The sequence below is a fragment of the Aquarana catesbeiana genome, linkage group LG04 (assembly GCF_042186555.1).
Source record: "Aquarana catesbeiana isolate 2022-GZ linkage group LG04, ASM4218655v1, whole genome shotgun sequence".
NCBI classification, from domain to species: Eukaryota; Metazoa; Chordata; class Amphibia; order Anura; family Ranidae; genus Aquarana; species Aquarana catesbeiana.
Window position 1 is genome coordinate 463,929,438 of NC_133327.1, and position 20,964 is coordinate 463,950,401.

Sequence of the window (20,964 nt, forward strand, 5' to 3'; positions counted from 1 at the left end):
GCCGTGGGAGCCAATGGCGCGGCTGCTGTGTCTCAGCCAATCAGGAGGAGTGTCCCAGGAGTGGACATTGCTGGAGAGAAGTAAGTAATTAGGGGGTGCTGGGGAGGCTGCTACACACAGAAGGTTTTTTTTATTGGAATGCATCAAGATAAAAAACCTTCTGCCTTTACAACTTCTTTAAGATGAGGACCCGACTTGGATGCGACTTTCATTCAATTCTATGGGCTGAAAATGGACAGAAGTTGGACCAAAGTAGTGCAGGAACTTTTTCCAAAGTTGGACCAACACAAGTCAGACCAGTTAAGATGGCTCTCATAGGGATACATTGATTTTTACATGTCATGCGACCTGTGCTCTCAAAGTCAGAGCGCATGTCACACCGGTGTGAAACAGGCCTAAGGGTCTTTTTTACATTTTCTCCTCTTTACTTCATATTTTCCTTTTTTTTATTAGCAAAAATATGTTTACAGAGCTCTAAAGTGGAAACCAAAAACTTAGACTCAACTAGTTGACACATACCCTTATTGGACCACTTTGTTAAATGGAGCCCTAAAGCAAGAAGCATCAGCTGTACGGTCTCTTTAGCTAACCTGCTAATGAAAAACTACTACACTTTTTTTTTTATTTTGCTCCAACAACATACTTAGGTAGCATTCGTATCCCTAAATTTGGGAACCTATTTGACAATAAAAAAATAATATATAATAAAAGATAATTTGTTAAAAAAAAAAAAAAAAAATTATATATGACTTACCTATACAAAGCTGCATAATACCTATGTGACACCGTTTGCTGAGAATCCATGACTTGAAATAGAAGCATTAGAATTTGCACGCTTGTATTAAAGTTCACAGCGTGGAGTATTTTGAATAGGGTGTCAAGCTGCTTTTTCACTTCTTCATTAACAAGGTCAGCAAAAGGATAGGCTCTATTCACCCCAGTCAACAAAGCCCTCAAGATTTTGGAATCAATCTCTTTTTTCTTTATACATGCACGGAAAAAAGAAAAATATACCGTGATGAGTTGGTTTGCCAAGTCTGATTCTTCATGGGAGAACATGATTTGATTCAAAAAACAAATGCCATAATACTGGGCTTTCTCACTTATATTAGGTCGATATAACAGTCTTTCTACTTCAAGACACACAACCACTTTCATATTTGGATGCTTATTCAGCAGCATCTCAAGTAAATAGGAGGCCTTTGTGGCTACCCTGTATTGAGGGTCTCCTAACTTATTAACCAGGAGTGAGAGAAGAGTTTTTTCTTCTTCTGGCTTATTACATAGCAACTCACTGACAACATTGAGTGCCTTTGCTTTAGTTGCAATCAAGTTGTCATGAGTCAACATATCTAGCACCTTGACAAACTCTGACACGAGTTGCTTCAGTCGCTCTTCAAAAAACCACAGTATCAGCCGTCTATCCCTTGCATCCTTATTGCCACTGGATATTTCTTCAAGTTTGTCAAATTCATGCTGAGCAAATGTATGAAGCTTCCGACTGTCAGGCAAAAGATCAGAAAGAACTAAATCCTTAAACGTATCCAGTGCCATGAGGTTCTGCCGCTTGCTGCCCTTTTTTCTGAGTAAATTTATTAAATTCTCAACAAAATGTAGTGTGTGAACAGGAGCATCCTGTATAAGAACTGTCATGGCAGCCATTCTGTCTGCTAATGTGCCTGCTGACACAACAGTTTTCATCCATCTGGTGTTAGCACCTTTCTGTAGTTCCTTTTTATTTTTATACAGATTCACTTCATGTTCATATAGCTTCTCAGCTAAGGTTTTATATCTCCCAACATCCTCTTCATTCTGAGGTTTGGCAGCAAATTCCTTAGTATAGTCATGATCATACCACTTTCCGCCAGGTTTCAGAAGCAGCATAGAACGTTCTGAAAACTCATAGACATGCTTTCCTTTGTTTTTCAATGGAAAAATTGAACCCTCTTTTTTCTCAACTGTTTTTGTCTTTACTTTCTCTTTGCCAACTTGAATTGTGTCTTTTTTCTTGCTTTTCTTCACCTTCTTCTCTTCCAAACTGTGGTTTGTTTCTTCTTCCATATGTTCTTCGGCCACCGCTTCTTGCGCCGTAATTTCTTTAACAATTTTCTGAACGCCCAATTTTTCTATGAATGCCTTTAATTCACCTTCTTCTAAATCATCAATTCCGCCCTTCTTGCCACCATCTACAATTTCTTCTATATCTTCCAAGCCCGCAAGCATGATAAAATCTTGCTAAACAGAAGAAAAAAAAGAAGCAAATTGTAACCATTTGGAATGAATGCAACAATGGAAAAAGGCTATGAATCTCCTATGCTGGATCAAAATGAATGTTAGGAAAACACAAGCGTTTTATAAGGTAAAATCTGACTAGAGACTAAGCAGAATCCTTTTTTTTTGCCCTTCTAAGTTTGGGAACTTTTTACAGATCCAAAACTGCTCCCAGGTTTTCATAGGCAAGCTTGTAAAGTATTTTAGTTAGTAGCTTGTAAATCCATGCATTCTATTATGCACACATTAATTTAGACAAGGAAAGTCACCACTTTGGGCACATCACTTCAAAGGTGGCTTCACTAAAAAATATTGGGCAAAAAAAAAAAAAAAAAAAAAAGACAGGACAAAGGACCAACTTCTACCTGAACTATCAAAAGAATGCCTGATCACTGACACAGTGATACAAAAAAAAATGTATGTATTGTATACAATAACAGGGTAACAATTAAAAAAAAGGTATGGATAAAGTAAAGGGGCACAGTGGTGTGGAGTGTGTAACATAGAGGGCACCCTACTATTCTTACCAATATACTCAGAACACTCAATAATACAGTATTACACATTTAGCACATTTGAATATCACATATCGTACTCACCTCAAGTATTACTGTCAACCACCACTTACCAGGCAGATCTGTACATACGGGCCAAAACCTACAGCCGTGGCCAAAGGTTTTGAGAACGACACAAATATTACATTTTCACAAAGTCTGCTGTTTCAGTGTTTTTAGATCTTTTTGGCAGATGTTACTATGGTATACTAAAGTATAATTACAAGCATTTCATAAGTATCAAAGGCTTTTATTGACAATTACATTAAGCTTATGCAAAGAGTCAATATTTGCAGTGTTGACCCTTCTTTATCAAGACCTCGGCAATTCACTCTGGCATGCTGTCAATCAACTTCTGGGCCATGTCCTTACTGATGGCAGCCCACTGTTGCAGAATCAATGCTTGGAGTTTGTCAGAATTTGTGGGGATTTTTATTGTTGACCCGCCTCTCGAGGACTGACCACAAGTTCTCAATGGGATTAAGGTCTGGGGAGTTTCCTGGCCATGGACCCAAAATGTCAATGTTTTGTTCCCCAAGCCACTTAGTTATCACTTTTGCCTTATGGCAAGGTGCTTCATCATGCTGGAAAAGGCATTGTTTGTTCTTGGATGGTTGGGAGAAGTTGCTCTCTGAGGATGTTTTTGTACCATTCTTTATTCATGGCTTTGTTCTTAGGCAAAATTGTGGGTGAGCCCATTACCTTAGCTGAGAAGCAGCCCCACACATGAATGGTCTCAGTATGCTTTACTGTTGGCATGACACAGAACTGATGGTAGCGCTCACCTTTTCTTCTCTGGACAAGGTTTTTTCAAGATGCCCCAAACAATTGGAAAGAGGGATTATTTAGAGAAAATGACTTTACTTCAAGTCCTCTGCAGTCCAATCCCTGTACCTTTTACAGAATTATCAGTCGGTCCCTAATGTTTTTCCTAGAGAGAGGTGACTTCTTTGCTGCCCTTCTTGACACCAAGCCATCCTTCAAAAGTATTCCAAAAGTAGTAATCCTGCCCCTCCAGCGCTCACTGAAGCACCGGACGGCAGAGGGGGCGGGAGTGGCTGGCTAAGACTGTCAGCAGCGCGTTAAAAGGCTTAGCCAGCTGCCTGTAGGGTATTTGAGCAGGTCCCAATATTTTTGGGATCTCTGCAGAGCCTGGACCAGCTCTGTGACATCAGCCATCAGCAGGCTTTAGCCCATTGTTGGCTGAATCTGGATCACAGGAGTGCAGAAATAAATGCACTCCTGTGACCCACAGAAGTATGGCCAAAAGAGCTTTGGCCATACTTTTCCTTTAAGCATATTAAAGTTAACTAAACAGGACAACTCTTTTTCCCACCATTCTGGTAATAAAAACATGATTTTAGGATTTATTCTACATGCTGGGGAGTTTAGTGGTACAACATTCACATTTTCTCCTAGGTGCAATGCCAGGCAAAATAATGTTTGGTGTCCTAGCCTAAAAGACAACTGAAAATGGCCAGTTGATACCATATACTGCAAGACCTGGCTTCAAGCCCTGTCATGAAGTGCAGGGGTCGACAACCACCGGGCCGTTGCCTCTCTGCAGCCGGGCCGCGGATGGCAGGCATGAGACAGCCGAGTGGGTGAGAGAAGCGAGCAGGCGGGCAAGCAGAGATGACATTATCTCTCTCCGCTCCCCGCATCACCACACTTCCACCCGCACATCCAGTGTTCTGTCAGCCTCCATGCCGGGGGTGCGGCGGGGAGCAGAGATGACATCTCTCACCGCCTTCCCCGCATCTCCGCTCTCCTGCCTTCTCACTCAGAACCCACCACTGCACAGAGGCCTGCCTCTGTGCTAAATGGACCAGTGCTGCCACCAATGCAGTGACAATCCACATCTGGTGGCAGGCAGCGTGGCAAGTGACAATCCACATCTGGTGGCAGGCAGCGTGGCAAGTGACAATCCACATCTGGTGGCAGGCAGCGTGGCAAGTGACAATCCACATCTGGTGGCAGGTGACATTCCGCATCTGGTGGCAGGCAACAGTGGCAAGTGACATTCCGCATCTGGTGGCAGGCAACAGTGGCAAGTGACATTCCGCATCTGGTGGCAGGCAACAGTGGCAAGTGACATTCCGCATCTGGTGGCAGGCAACAGTGGCAAGTGACATTCCGCATCTGGTGGCAGGCAACAGTGGCAAGTGACATTCCGCATCTGGTGGCAGGCAACAGTGGCAAGTGACACGCTCAGGGCTCCCACTGATTCTACATTATTTCATTTATCACTACAGTACAATGTAACAATATAAATAATGTGCTTCAATCACCCTGACACCAGATCAAGCATGGTGCCATGATAATTGAAGCGCTAACACCAGCCATTGCCCCCTGACAAATTGCCCGCGAAAAATTGCTTACAATGCCCAGACTTGCTTGTGCAGCATCCAAAACAGCGGTAGTCAACTTATGAGCTAAAGGTAGCCTCAAATGTGACCCCTGACATCACCATAGGGTCACACATAATGTTCGATTTATGTAATGCTTGAGAGCAAGAGCATACATACCCAACCCCCCCCCCCCCCCCCCATTACCTCAGCAGGAAATGTACCCCCCTCTTTCCAACAAGCCACTCCAAGCTCTCACATTTCATATGTATACTACAACCCCTAGCAAAAATTATGGAATCACCAGTCCCTGAGGATGTTCCTTCAGTTGTTTATTGTTGTAGGAAAAAAGCAGATCACAGACATGGCCAAAAACTAAAGGCATTTCAAATGGCAACTTTCTTGCTTTAAGAAACACGAAAAGAAATCAAGAAAAATAATTGTGGTGGCCAGTAACAGTTAGATTTATAGAACAAGCACAGGGAATAAATTATGGCATCACTCAATTCTGAGGAAAAAATTATGGAATCACCCTGTAAATTTTCATTACAAACACTAACACCTGCATCAGATTAAATCTACTTGTTAGTATGTAGGTAAAGAGGGTAAATCATCACGCAGTGTTGCACAAGATGTTGGTTGTTCACAGTCGGCTGTGTCTAAAACATGGACCAAATACAAACAACATGGGAAGGTGGTTAAAGGCAAGCATACTGGTAGACATCAAAGCGTCAAGACAGAAAACTTAAAGCAATATGCCTTGAAAACAGAAAATGTACAACAAAACAAATGAGGAACAAATGGGAGGAAACTGGAGTCAACATCTGTGACCGAACTGTAAGAAACCGCCTAAAGGAAATGGGATTTACATACAGAAAAGCTAAAAGAAAGCCATCTCTATCACCTAAACACAAAAAAACAAGGTTACAATGGGCTAAGGAAAGGCAATCGTGGACTGTGGATGATTGGATGAAAGTCATATTCAGTGATGAATCTCAAATCTGCATTGGGCAAGGTGATGATGCTGGAACTTTTGTTTGGTGCCGTTCCAATGAGATTTATGCAGACGACTGTCTGAAGAAAACATGCAAATTTCCACAGTCAATTATGATATGGGGCTGCATGCCAGGTAAAGGCACTGGGGAGATGGCTGTCATTAAATCTTCAATAAATGCACAGGTTTACATTAAAATTTTGGACACTTTTCTTATCCCATCTATTGAAAGGATGTTTGGGGATGATGAAATCATTTATCAAGATGATAATGCATCTTGCCATAGAGCAAAAACTGTGAAAAAATTCCTTGAAGAAAGACACATAAGGTCAATGTCATGGCCTGCAAACAGTCCGGATCTCAATCCAATTGAAAATCTGTGGTGGAAGTTAAAGAAAATGGTCCATGACAAGGCTCCAACCTGCAAAGATGATTTGGCAACAGCAGAGAAGGCTGGAGCCAGATTGATGAAGAGTACCGTTTATCACTCATTAAGTCAATGCCTCAGAGACTGCAAGCAGTTATAAAAGCCAGAGGTGGTGCAACAAAGTACTAGTGATGTGTTGGAGTGTTATTTTGTTTGTTTTTCATGATTCCATAATTTTTTCCTCAGAATTGAGTGATTCCATAATTTATTCCCTGTGCTTGTTCTATAAATCTAACTGTTACTGGCCACCACAATTATTTTTCTTGATTTCTTTTAGTGTTTCTTAAAGCCAGAAAGTTGCCATTTTGAAATGCCTTTAGTTTTTGGCCATGTCTGTGATCTGCTTTTTTTCTACAACAATACACAACCGAAGGAACATCCTCAGGGACTGGTGATTCCATAATTTTTGCCAGGGGTTGTAGTTGTCATCTTGCAGTTTCAACTAGCTACTGTGCCAAAAACCTCACTACACACTGTCAGGCAAGAACCAGTTAAGAAAAATAATTCATAGAGATAGTCCAATGTCCGACAGGCAAGCAGGAAACCCAAGAATTAAGGGGTGGTAGTTGCTGAGGGTTTTTAACCTCTTTATCTGTTGGGTTTGAGTGGAGGAGCCTCTCTCATGTGACTGTTTTGGAGGATGATGTGGGAAAACAAGAAGACAAAAATATTTTCTATTATCCTAAATAATTTTTCAAAATAAAAAAATAAATCCACCAACCACCATGAATAATCTTTCAGAAAATAAAAGATATAGGTTCATGGAAATGTATATTTAAATCTTAAATTTATTAAAGCAGTTTTAAACCCAAAACCAAAAATGAAATATATTGCAGCTTACCAAACATTAGATGTGGTGGCTGCATTCCTTTTTCCCTTCTTTTTTCCTTCTGTTTTCACTTGGTGATCTGGCCAGTAACACCCCCCCCATATTAGGCTCCATGAACACTGGACGTTAAAATAACGTTATAAAAACGCCAGTAGCTTTGCAGTGAGTCTTTCAACGCTTATTAGCAGTTTTCTGCGTTAGACTCCATGCGTTTTTTAGCATTTTTTTTTTTAAATGTATTCTTTTTTTTTCCAATAGATCAAAAACGCTAAAAAAAACTCTGGGGAGCCATGTATTTGAGCATTTGGCGGTTTTTGTGGTCAGAAAAACAACTCCTGAACGCGATTTTATGGCGTTCGGAAAACGGCCCATAAACTCCACTGCTGATAAAAAAAACATCCATGTATGCATGGGCACATAGGATAACATAGAGGGGAGTTCATGGGCTGTTAAAAAAAAAAAAAAAAAAAAAACCCAAACTCTCAAAAACGGCAGTTTATGAACTTCAGTGTGCATGGAGCCTAACAGTTTCCCCACTCTGGATGAATGAGCACAGGCGGCAGAGTGACAGAGAAGCATTGTCAGTCTGGGTAGAAAGTAGTGTTAAATATATAATACTAGGAGATTTAAATACACTGACAAATTGAAACCAAATTCCACCTCGTACTTTTTAATGAGTTACAGCAAAGTTTTTTTCCTTTTTGGATAAAGGATTTACATGAATAAATAAATACTAATAAATGTAACCACCCCTGCCAGTGGTAAATGATTTGTCTCATCTCTGTAAACTGATACGTCTACAGGGACAGACTTACTGGCATAGTTCACCAGGTGAAAATAGAAGAAAACAAGCCATAAAAAAGAAAATGAATACAGCCATCACAACTGAGAACCAGTAAGCTGCAATATAATAAATATTTGTTTTTGGGTTTAAAAGTACTTTAATGCAGATAATGGCTTTAACGCTTCACGAGCTGCAATACTCTACTTCAGGGGTGTCCAACCTTAAAAAAAAAGGGTTGGGCTTTTACACTGATCCCCACAGGTGCAGCGCAGTGCACCTGCGGCTTTCCTGCAGGCTAGCTGCACAGCTGTGCGGGTAAACTACAGTGAATTACTGTGAAAGCAGCCTTATGGGGGCTCAGGACTGTAAGGGCTTGTTTACATTTGCTGTTAGGGGGGGGCGTTAAAACCCCATAGTTCATTGTGGCCTGCGACTGGGTACCAAATCACTTAGGCCTCATGCACAAAGCCTTCTCTTTTTAGCAGAAAAAAACACCTGATGCTTGTAAAAGTGTCTAACACTTTTACAAGCATCAAATGCTTGAGCGTTAATTTATTTCAGTGACCAGAATAATAATTACCGTATTTATCGGCTTATAACACACACAGGTGTATAACACGCACCTTCATCTTAAGAGGGAAGTTTCAGGAAAAAAACGTAAATTTTAAATAAGGAACTTTGAAGCAAAATAAGGGTCAGTGCCCATCTGCAGCCTCACCATTGCCATCAAAGCTGCCTGATCAATGCCCACCTGCAGCCTCACAAGTGCCATCAATAGAGCCTTATTAGTCCACATCAATGCAGCAGCCTCGCCATTGGCATCTATTGACTTCCTATTACAGAGGCCGCCAAGTAAACAGGAGATTCTCACTGTATGTAATCTGACAGCACTCGTCCCGCCCCCCCCCCCCCCCTGTTGCCTTCGAGGCAGCCGAAATTGTAGTATTGGTGTATAACACGCACCACGCTATTTGCACCCGATTTTCATGGTGAAAAGGTGAGTGTTATACGCCAATAAATACAGTAATCTGGCCACAGTAATAAATTAATGCTCAAGTGTTAAACGTTAGCATGCGGTTAGATGCTTTTACAAGAATCACGCATTTTTTTCTGTCAAAACTCTGCTGCTCCTGGACGCACTGGCAGAGGGTTTTTTTTCCCCTGCCTCTAAACGCTGCTTAAAGCCTAAGACCCCTTTCACACCGGGGAGTCTTTCAGGCGCTTTAGGGTCGGTTCACACATGGGCAACACGACTTTAGCGCGACTTTGTACCGCGACTTCAACGCGGCTTCAGCGCGACTTCGGCAAATTACGAGGCGACTTGAAGTCGCCTCCATGACAGGCGACTTTGCCTGTGGCCAATCACCTCTCTGGGAGGGAGGGGGGGAGGGAGGGGTTTTCTCTGCAAAGTCGCTTGACTTTACAGAGAGATCCGACTTGCAGGCGACTTACATTGAGTTGAATGGGTACAAGTCGCCTACAAGTCGGATAGAAGTAGTACAGGAACCTTTTCTGAAGTCGGAGCGACTTCAGTAGTGTCAATTAAGACGCTCCCATTGCCTACCATGTTAATCTAAATACAAAGCGACTTGGGGCGACTTGGGGCGACTTGAGGGCGTACAAGTCGGATCCCAAGTCGCCCCAGTGTGAACCGACCCTTAGGGTTGCGAACACACCTGAGCTCATCCTTAATCGCCACACAAGTTAACATGCAGAAAACTTTAGAAGCAGGAAGAAAAAACAAAAATTGACACCCCTAGAAACAGCTTAAAAAATTGTCCAGCGTGCATGAGGGCTTAAAGCGGCGTTCCGCATTGGGGAAAAAAAAATTAAAAGTAAGCAGCTACAAATACTGTAGCTGCTGACTTTTAGGCTTCATGTACACTGGACATTAAAATAACGTTATACAAATGCCAGTAGCTTTGCAGTGAGTTTTTCAACGTTTTTGTAATAGCGTTTTTTTTTTTCAATGGGTCACAAACGTAAAAAAAACGATGGTGAGCCACGTTTTTGAGCGTTTATCCGTGTTTGACGTTGGAGCGTCTTTACAGTTGAAAACAGCTAAAAAACTCCTCTCAGAACCCACTAGTTTTGGGGGTTTTTTTTAAAGCCAAAAAACTGCTGATAACAGCCTATGTGTGCATGGACACATAGGATAACATGATGGGGAGTTTACTAACTGTAGAAAAAAAAAACATCTGAAGCCAAAAACAGCTGCTGTAAAAATGCCCAAAAACATCCAGTGTGCATGAAGCCTAAATATAAGGACACTTACCTGTCCATGGAGCCTGCAATGTTGGCACCCCAGCCGATTTTCGTCAGGTGCTGCTGCCACCATTCGTTGTAAGGGAAACCGCTACTGCGCATGCACGAAGCGCGCTTTCTAACTAGCTTGGCGGCAGAGGGAGTAGCCGAACCTGCGAGGGATGGCACCGTGGCGCTGTCTCCTAGAAGTGGGGAAGGGTACCTGTCAAACACAGGTACCCGTTCCCCCAGGCCCCCTAAAAAGGTGCCAAATGTGGCACCGGAGGGGGGAGAGAGGAAGCAGATAAGCCGAGGTTACACTTTTGGCTGGAATTTCGCTTTATGCGGCCCTTGCTCTTCCTCACTGAGCACCCCTAGCCTAGAAGATCCAAGTGGAAGTTCTTCTCCCACTCCCTGCCCACAACCTTCTGGGACACAGCAGAGGTCCCAGAAGGATTCTGGACTATTTGCAAAGCACAGTGCTCCTTGCGCAGTCGGCTGCCCACAGTTCACATGCCGGTGTCAGAGACCAAAGACTGGTGAACAAACTGGTGTTCTATCGCATGTGCAGGACGGAGCCGCACTCCAGGTGATGTGACGTGAACATGGCGCATGCGCACATCACAGGAGGCATTTTTCTACGGAAGGGGGCAATTCACGGACACAACTGAAAGCTATTCACAGAGCGGAGGGGGACACCGTAGTTGTTATATTATGCCTCGCTGTTGTAGGGCGGCTTGTGGCTGTGTTTCAACCCGCCCTTAGACACAGGCAACAGGCACTGATCAAGATGCTAAAGCCACCGTGTAACACTGACAAAAGGTGACCTTGAGCAGACTGAAACCCCGCCCCGCAACAGAGATGCACAATCTTAGAACTATGGTGTCCCTCTGCTCTATAAATAGTTTTTAATAGTGTTCGTTCGTATTCTCTGTCCCGTCGAAAAATGCCTCTTCTGATGTGCGCATGCGCCATGGTCACGCCACTCCAGCTGATCATTAAATCAGCTGGAGTTGGGCTCCGTCCTGCGTATGTGCGTGCACTTTTCTTCGGAGACACATACTGATAGAACACCGGCCCTGGATGGGGATGGCGCTGGACCCACCGGTCATGCGTTTATTAAAAGGTCAACAGCTACTTTTTGCAGCTTCTGACTGTTGATTTTTAAAGAAATTACTGAAGAACGGCTTTAAGTGTATTCAGACTAGGATCTGAACATGCCTGAGCTCATCCTTAAAGATGACATATGCATACCTCCCAACTTTTTGAGATCAGTGAAAGTATGCAGGCATAGGACACACTCCTTGCCACGCCCCCTTAAAGGAGAATTGTACAAAAAAAAAAAAAACAAGGATTGGTTAAACCCACAAATGCATTTTTATCACTACTATTCCTCTATATTGGCTTTTGTAATTTACAAATACAGCAATTTAGAAATCAGATGAAAGGTTTATCGCTGGAAAACACTTTTTGATAGATAAAAAGTGCATTTTATATACAACTATATAGATCAGACCAAAATGAGGGACAAATGAGAAGGAATGAGGGAATGAGGGACAGAGGGACATTGCTCCAAATCAGGGACAGTTGGGAGCTAAGCATATGGCTTCCCAGCCCCCTATCAACCATGTGCAAGGACTGCTGCATGTCTGAACAAGCCCTTTAACTGAGCACGTTTTTGCTATTTACATGATCTGAGGAGGAGGCAAAGCATACCTTAGTGCCTCCTAACCGCATGACTTCTTCCAGTGTAAAGTCACCGTCCACGTCGTCTTCTTTATCAGATTCCATATCCATATCGCCGGCACCTAGCTTCTGCACCATCCTTGGCTCCATTAATCCCCGTGCTACCAGGACACAAACTTGCTAGAAACTCAGCAACCGAGAAAACGTGAGTAGAGGTCTCAACCGGAAATCTGCGAGTCCTGTCCCAGCTGTAAACACAGTCAACGCAACGCAAAGTGGTATAACGGCATTGTATTTTATAACATTGACGCTGTTTTTCTTTCTTTTTTTTTTTACTTTATACAATTAGATATACAATATTAAATCGCTTGCAAATTACAGGTTTGCAATATGCTACAGATATATACTTCGTCCCTTACAGGACCTATTGAGAAAAGCGTCACGTGCTGTACAGCGTGCGTTTCTGAGGTGAACTTCCGGCTTTTTCCCTGGATGAATGTGGTGGATCTCTAGCTTCGAGCCAATGATGAATGGTTATGTCAGATTCAAACGTTTTGGAAGGACTGTAACTCATGCGCGTTCGGGTAAGCAATAAAAGGGGGTTGGGTTGCTTCTTTCCATTATTAATAACTTAAAGCTTAGGTTTGGTAAGATTTTTGTTTTTTTTAATCCCCGCGAGGTACAATGCTTACATTGAATGAAAGGAGAAATTTTAAAAACTTTTGTGAAACAAAAAAAAGAAAGGAGAAATTTGGGGTTAAAGAAAAAAAACATCTCCATGCTGCAGCAGTCCCCCAGCTCTAAGCCCAAGAACTGAGCAATCAAATGACTGTTGATCGCTTAGTTCTCAGTCTGCTCAGAGCAGAGAATGGTGATTGTCAGTCTCCGCTGTCCTCTTTGCCCCTCCAGCTCTCATTGGAGCGCAGGGAAGCAGGCAGGAGCAGCTGGCTCCATCACTCAGAGGCACACTGCGAGGCAGAAACAGTTGCTGATAAGACATATGGGTAGATCCTGACAATATGGTCGGGATCCTTCTATAGCCTGGAGCAGCTCTGTGACGTCTGCTGACATCAAGCTTTAGCTGATTCTGGGTCACAGGAGGGCACAAAAAAGTTCACGATTGTGACCCACCAGAGAAGTTTGGCCATACTTCTCTTTGAAATTTATCCCTTTCCAGGTTTTCCCATTGAAGTCCATGTGCCTAAAATATGCTAAAAAAAGAGCTTGTGTACTTTTTGAGTGTGAACTGTGACAGAACATATGGAATTTTGTGCATAAGCGTAAGACAGCTCAGCCTTTTTCAACCAAAGTGCCTTCTGGGGCACCTTGGCAAAGTACCTAGAAATTGCCCCAAAACTGTATACAAGTCAGCTGGTGGATCAAGCCTGCCTATCAGGCTGGGTTCACACTATAACATGCAGCGGCTCACAGCAGGACTCTGGTCTGGAGTCTCCATTCAGTTTCAGGTCTGATTTCAGCCCAAATTTTTGGTTTAATTCGGACCTGAAAAAGGCCAAAAGACGCACAGGGTTCCTGTGCAAATTGCACCGGAGCTGCTGCAGAGATGTGTGCACTGGCTCCATAAAGAGAAGGTCACAATCTCCTGCTATGTGAATTGGATGCGGAGAAACCACTGCATCCAATTCGCATAGTTGTGAACCCAGTCTTAGTTACACAAAACCACAAGTTTTCGTTGTGCACCATTACAACCTTCTAGCCGCCAATGTCCTAACAACTAATGATGTCATCGGTTGATAAGGAGGATGTCAGGCACCTGCATAGCATCCTTGTTTGCCCCTCCCCTGTCCCTCTCCTTCAGCATCAGGGCCATATTAGTTGACGCATGCTGGATACACAACATCCAATTTTTGGTAGATTTTTTTTCCTTCAGATTTACCAAAACCATACAATAGGAGGTCAAGCCTTAGGAGTTTTAATTTGTATGCAATCAGGCAGGCCCTTGCACTACATGGTTTTGGTAAATCTGAAGGAAATCTGACAACAAAAGTTGTATAGTGTGTATGGGGTCTAAGGGAGAGAAACAGAGAAAAGAGAAACTTTGGAATACTAATCAGTACCAGTGTGCAAAGGTGTCCTATGCATGTGGATGTTGGTACATTATGCAAAACTATTAGCCTCTCCCCAGATGCCCCCGCATCTGTGATCTTCTGATGTTGGGACGGGGGGGGGGGGGGTTAATATGTGCCACTGGATATGTCAGAGGTACTCATCAAAAGTGCCAACTATACCTGCCCTGTCCACCCCCTTTGCGGCATTCATAACGCTGTACTACTCTTCTAAGGCTTCATGTACACTAGCAGCTCCTAAACTTGAGTTTAGGAGCTTTTGGCTTTTTTTTTGCCAAAGTTCCTAAACTCAACTCCATAAAAGCCTATGGAGTCAATTATCACAATTCACTAAGCGTTAAATAACGGCCAGTGCTATTGTAATGCACATTTGTTAATAAAAAGTGTTAAAATAATGGCCAATCGCTGCGCATGCGCACGAGATCCAAGATGGCCGCCTGAGCCGGGAGCTCCGTAGCACCCCTGTCCCACGATCCTCACAGCGGACAAAGCACCCCTAGACACGGGCCCCCAACGGCCCATCCGACATTGGGACACCGCCAGGACCCCCCCCCCCCCCCCCCCTGGATGTCTGGTGTACCAAGATGGCCGCCGGCAACACAGCCACACGCGGTCTATGAGGGGATACAGCAAGACTTCAGGCAAGTGATATCACCAGCCACGTTGACTTACTCCCAAGTGGCCCAGGGAACCCCACAATGCCAGCCAGCTCCCTCCCCGGCCTCCACTGAGTCACTGCTGAGCAGAGCGATGGAGGATTACAATCTGTCCCCAGCAGGGCCTGTTCCTCCATTTTACCAAGGATCTCCCTCTCCCTATCTGCAGGACCAGGACCAGTGCTCATCACAGGGGGACCTTTTCCACAAATTCTCTGCCTTACTGGAGAGGGGTTTGGCTAACACAGCTGCCCAGATCACCAGAGACATTAAATCGGACTTTGCCAACCTCGGCTCCAGAATGGAAGCCATAGAAACCAAACTGGACATCACTGTCTCACATACCAACCAGAACGCTGCCCACATACAGGTCCTCCAGGATCAACTGGACACTGCCCTGGCCAGGATAGATGACCTCGAGAACAGGTCCAGGAGATACAATTTCTGAGTCCAATGTCTCCCTGAAATCATCACGGATATCCCCCCCAGCCATTCAGGACCTCATCAAGGAGCTGCTTCCTAACACGCCCCCCCACTGCCTGGAATTGGACAGGGCCCACAGAGCCCTTGGTTCCCCCAGAAAGGATGGTTCCCCAAGGGATATCATAGTCGAGCCCCACTTCTACGCTCTAAAGGAGGATGTAATGAGACAATCTCGCCTCAAACAGCAAGTCACTTGCCGAGGACATCAGATTCAAATATTTGCAGACTTGGCCCCCTCAACCATCCAAAAGCGAAGAACCCTTAAACTGCTCCTAACGGTTTTGTCCCAACAGGACATCAAATATCGCTGGACCTTCCCCTTCGGAGTGAAGTTCACCATCCAAGACAAGGCGTATTCCTTCTCCTCCCTTCCAGAAGGGGAGAAACTCTTACTCTACCTTAAGCTGATTTCTCAGGAAGCACCCATGGATTTTACCTCGGCACCAGGAGGATCCACCAAACGCCCCCCCCAGCTAGTCCAGTTTCCCCACTCTGGAATAAAGGCAAGATCAAGAAGTCCAAAGATGGCAGACCACCATAAGACGCCCTCCTGAATCTATTCCTCCAACTCGCCCCCTAAATAGGGCATTCTACTTAGGGATAACAATTCCCTCTGTTGTGGGAGCCTAGGGCTCCAATCTTAACCCTCGTTGCCGATCTTTATGCCTTCCTATGTTTCCGTCTCAGGTTCCCCGTTTCATACAAGTTAACTCAATCCACGGCCAGACTGATGACCGTGACAGGGGCACCCGCCCTAGGTCTCTTAGTTACTTTTGGTCAGAGAGGCAAAACAGAATGTGACTTTTAGGTTCTCTCAAGTTTCCTCCTTAAATTTGATCTCTCTCATTTTCTCGCCATCTCTCGGGAAATCATCCTAAAGAACTGAAATTCAAAGACTCTATTGATCTCAGGGATCTTTGGCAGAACCCAGCACAGGGTCCCTAACCAGGCGACACCACTAATAACAAACGGATATCATCACCCGAAGGAGTCCCCCCTGCCTCTCCTCTCCCTGAGTAGGAGGAGTAGGGCACAGGAAGCTGACCTCTGTAGAAGAACCGCCTATAAGCCAAGCTCTTTGAACCAAGGGAACTCATTGTTACTAATGTTTATTAGAAAAGTTGACTTTACGCTGTGTTAGTTATTCTCAACTAAATTTATCTTAGAAGCAAGGGACAGGGGTGACACCCTTGCGCATCAACTAATTCTACAGACAAGGTTCCCACTCCTCTGTGGTATGAGCCTTCGGGCCTCTATTAGAGGCTGCCGAAGCCAAACTGAGGATGACAGATGGGGCCTTTCCCCCTCGGTCGTCGCTCGTCTTCCCAGAAGACGCCGCTTTATGTTTGATTCATTCTCTCCTCCCCCCCCCCTCCCTCCCTCCCTAACCTCTTTTCTTTTTCGAGCCACTCAGCAGGTATCACGAAGCTCCAGGCGCCAACACCGGTCCGAATAAAGCATTACCAATGTCAAGGGCCCCTAAAGAAACAGCTTCTAAGGGTAAGTGATGACTTCCTCAACAGCATTCCACCCCTTTGATCAAATGTCTGTAAGGAGCACGACAGACAAGAATCTTAGAGTAGCCTCACATAACGCTCAGGGTTTGAACTCCCCCAGGAAACGTAGAATGGCTTTTGAAAACTACCGATCTCCGAGGATAGATATAGTTTTAATACAAGAGACACACTTTCCGATCCGATACAGCCCCAAATTCCTCCACCCGCACTACAACACATTCTATATAGCGAACGCCGCAAACAAAACCAAAGGAGTAGCAATACTATTCTCTAAGAACAGTAAATTCTCCTACATCTCTGACCACAGAGACCCTGAGGGTAGATATAGCCTAGTCAAGGGTACTATTGAAGGTAACATTTAATCCATAATTTCCTACTATGCCCCCAATAAAGGACAAACTAAATTCTTTCAAACTCTCATCAAAACACTATTGCCCCTCGTAGAAGGCAGGGTCATCTTCGGAGGGGACTCAAATATAGCTTTTGACCAAGGACTCGATAAATCGAAACCTCCCAACGCCCAACTGACACGCCCCACCAAAGCCAGCTTGAACATAGCTAAATCCCTTCATGCACATGGGCTGGTTGACATATGGAGGGAACTTAATCCCTCAAAAAGGGACTATACCCACTTTTCGGCTCCCCACCAGTCGTATGCCAGAATAGACCATATTCTGGTACCCCCCTCTCTTATTACATCAACATATGCGGCGAACATAATCGACACCGCCTAGTCGGACCACTCCATAGTCCTACTTTACATGCAAAACTCTCTCACTAGGTCTTCGGGCTCACACTGGCGCCTAAATGAATCAATCCTGAGTGATCCCATTAAAACCACTGAAATAGAGAACTCACTGAAGGAATATTTCCTACTCAACAACGTAGACAATATCTCCCCCGAGACCCTCTGGGCAGCCCACAAAGCTACCATTAGGGACAAAATCATCAGTATTGCAACTCAATTAAAGAAAGAAAGACTAATAGACATCACAAAACTCGAAAAGAACTTTGCTGCCCTAAAACTCAGACACAAGAAGAACCCCTCTAAAGCCCTAATAGACCAACTGGACGCAACTAGGCTGGAATTGAATTTAGCCCTCACGGTAAAAGCACATCCGCTGGAGTGGAGCTAGATTCTACCATCAAAAAGATAAAATAGGCCCGATGCTGGCCTCTAAACTATCCCCGCGACCACGTTCCCACTGTATTCCCAGGATTAGAGTAGCTGGTCAACCCCCTTTGGCCGACCCCCAACAAGGTACTGGAGGCCTTCCGGGACTTCTACACCAACCTTTGTAGCAAGCCCACCAAGAATATGGACCCCTTAATATCCGGATTTCTTTGTGACCTCCCAATACCAACTCTATCTGCCGAACATAGGGAGGTTATGGAGGCGTGCATCTCTGTTGAGGAAATAAAGGAGGTCATTAAAAACCTCAAAACAGGCTCGGGCCCCTGGACCAGATGGTCTATCCATGCCATACTATAAGTCCTTCGTTGACACGTTAGCACCCCACATGGCTAAATTCTTTAACACAAAGGCACAGGGATCCCCCTTCGATCCTCGGCTCAATGCAGCCTATGTAACGGTAATTCCCAAACCAAATAAAAACCCAGAAGTTGAGAATTATAAACCAATCTCCCTCAAAAGTAACGACCTCTAGATTCTGACGAAAATAATGGCCAGCTGTTTATCCTCCTTCATAAGTACGTCCATAAGGACCAAGTAGGGTAGGGGCCGGATCAAATCAGAAGGGCCATTGACCTAGTCTCCCTTCTACAATCGGGATGGGATGGGGGCCCCAAACAGGAAGGGATGCTTCTATCCTTAGATCTTCATAAGGCCTTCGACACAGTCGAATGGTCTTACCTATTTGGTTTATTGGAGCGGTGGGGATTTGGAAATCGCTTCTTGGGCACTCTACACTCCCTCTACTCCAATCCAACTGCACAGATTCGCCTCAACGGGCACCACTCTAGACCTTTTAACATTGCACGGGGCACTAGACAGGGATGCCCCCTATCCCCATTAATATTTGCCATTGCCATTGAGACACTCGCAGTTGCAATTCGATCCAATCCCAATATCCAAGGAATTTCCTGTGGACCCCAAATACACAAATGCGGCCTCTTTGCTGACGATATGCTATTATTCGTAACCTCACCTATCACATCCCTCCCCAACCTATGTAGACTCCTAAATGACTTTGCAATTGCCTCAGGGTTAACTATGACAAATCCCATGCCCTCAACATATCTTTGAAACCGGCCATAGTAGAAACGTTGAAAAACTCCTTTAGTTTAGATGGAACGTCTTGTCAATAGAATATCTAGGGATTCATCTCACCGCCAAAATTGACCAACTATACCCAGCAAACTTTCCACCCACATACAAGAAACCTGAGTCGGAGCTTAAGACCTGGGGCAGTAAAGAGCTTTTCTGGCTGGGGAAGATCCATTCAATAAAAATGACACTGCTCCCCAGATTACTATACTTATTTAGATCTATCCCGATAAACCTAAAAAGGGACCCTCCAAAGGACAGTCAACAAGTACATCTGGGGAAGAAAAGGACACAGACTACCAAACAACACTCTATACAAGAAGCGTACACAGGACGGACTTGGGTTATCAAGACTTTTTTGGTACTATCAGGTGGCGAGAATTGCCCAACTCTCAACAGTATTTTCCAGAACGGAAAAACCAGACTGGATCCAAATTGAAAGACAGTCGGTCCCCAATCATACTCTTGACTATTTATTATGGATCCCATCCAGGGACAGACCCCCCCCCCCCCCCCCCCATACTCTCGCCGATCCTTTCACAACCCCTGACCCTTTGGGACAAATTAAAAACCCAACCTTCCTTAACCCCTGATTGCCGTCTCCTGACCAACATCTTCAATAACCCCAATTTCGCCCCTGGTGGTGGACAAGGGGCTGTATCGGATCAGTCACTTCTTTACAGCAACAGGCCCGATAACTTTAAAATTCTGTGAACAACTGGAAATCCAGAGGAGGGAACAATTCGGGTTACTTCAAATACAACACTTTCTCCATAAAATATGGATAAGGAAACCCATCCCTCCTAGATTCACCCCATTTGAATTATGGATAGGACATGCCACAAATCAGAGGGGTGGAATCTCTGTTATCTACCAATCACTTGCTTAACAGGCTGGCAAAACCCCTTACATGACCGCATGGGAAAATGATCTCCAAATTCAATGGGATCTTGAACTATGGCAGACATCCTTTTCCAGAGCCTATAGGGGGATAAAGAATATTTCCCTAATAGAATCAAACATCAAAGTGATGACCAGATGGTATCTCACACCTGCTAAATTAGCCCACATGTTCCCCTCTGCTAACCCTCGGTGCTTCAGCGGATGTGAACTGAATGGCACTATGGCCCACATATGGTGGGAATATGGTGGGAATGTCCCGAAATCAGGTAATTCTGGAAAAGGATGTTTGCCCTAATTCATAAAGTGACAGGGCAACAGCTTCCCAGAACCCCCGCAGTGGCCCTCCTGAACGCTAATATCCCAGGAGCTTCTAAATGGAACCTCAAATTAATCCACTTCATACTCCTAGGTGCTAAGCTGACAATTGCCAAGGCCTGGAGACAGCCTGGGGTATCTTTTACTGCTGCCAAGATTTCCTGGATGATATCCCAAGAGAAATTAACCAGTGTTCAACCTACCTGATACCTGGTGAGTGGCTCCTCGAGACCCCCCCCCCCCCCTCTTTGCTTCCCCTTTTTTTTTTTTATTTAGTTTTTCGGATTCACCCAGTTTAGGTCTGTTGTGACCATATATTACGTACCGTATATCAATCTAGTACAAGTGCCCCCAGCTTCAAGTGTTAAAACCACTCCTAGGGGCTATTAAGCCAAACGCACTACTCCACTTAACTCATGTGGTGCTCTATGTCTCCCAATGGATGTTGCCGCACTCGGGGGCGGGGGGGCGGCTGTCTTGGCACAGTATGATCCATTTAGGGGTGTCGGGGGAGCCTCCCGGGACAACTGGGGCCAGGTATTGCACGTTTTTGGGTTGCTATTTTTGAGTTGCTATTCT

The 20,964-nt window shown here is 44.5% G+C and overlaps 2 protein-coding genes across 3 annotated transcripts in view; one reads left to right on the forward strand and one right to left on the reverse strand.

Annotated features, from left to right (window-relative positions):
- Window positions 1–12,401, reverse strand: part of CEBPZ (CCAAT enhancer binding protein zeta) — a 259,115-nt gene extending 246,714 nt beyond the window's left edge. Inside the window, exons 1-2 of the mRNA XM_073627558.1 lie at window positions 12,168–12,401; window positions 755–2,235 (exon numbers count right to left, since the gene is read on the reverse strand). Coding sequence (XP_073483659.1) covers window positions 755–2,235; window positions 12,168–12,287 — 1,601 coding nt within the window. The 5' untranslated portion in view covers window positions 12,288–12,401. The remainder of the gene's footprint in view (window positions 1–754; window positions 2,236–12,167) is intronic.
- NDUFAF7 (NADH:ubiquinone oxidoreductase complex assembly factor 7) overlaps window positions 1–20,964 on the forward strand; it is a 284,953-nt gene that overhangs the window by 5,244 nt on the left and 258,745 nt on the right. For both annotated transcript variants that reach the window (XM_073627560.1, XM_073627559.1), the window contains exon 2: window positions 12,559–12,721. In XM_073627560.1, the coding sequence (XP_073483661.1) occupies window positions 12,634–12,721 (88 nt within the window). In that variant the 5' untranslated portion in view covers window positions 12,559–12,633. The remainder of the gene's footprint in view (window positions 1–12,558; window positions 12,722–20,964) is intronic.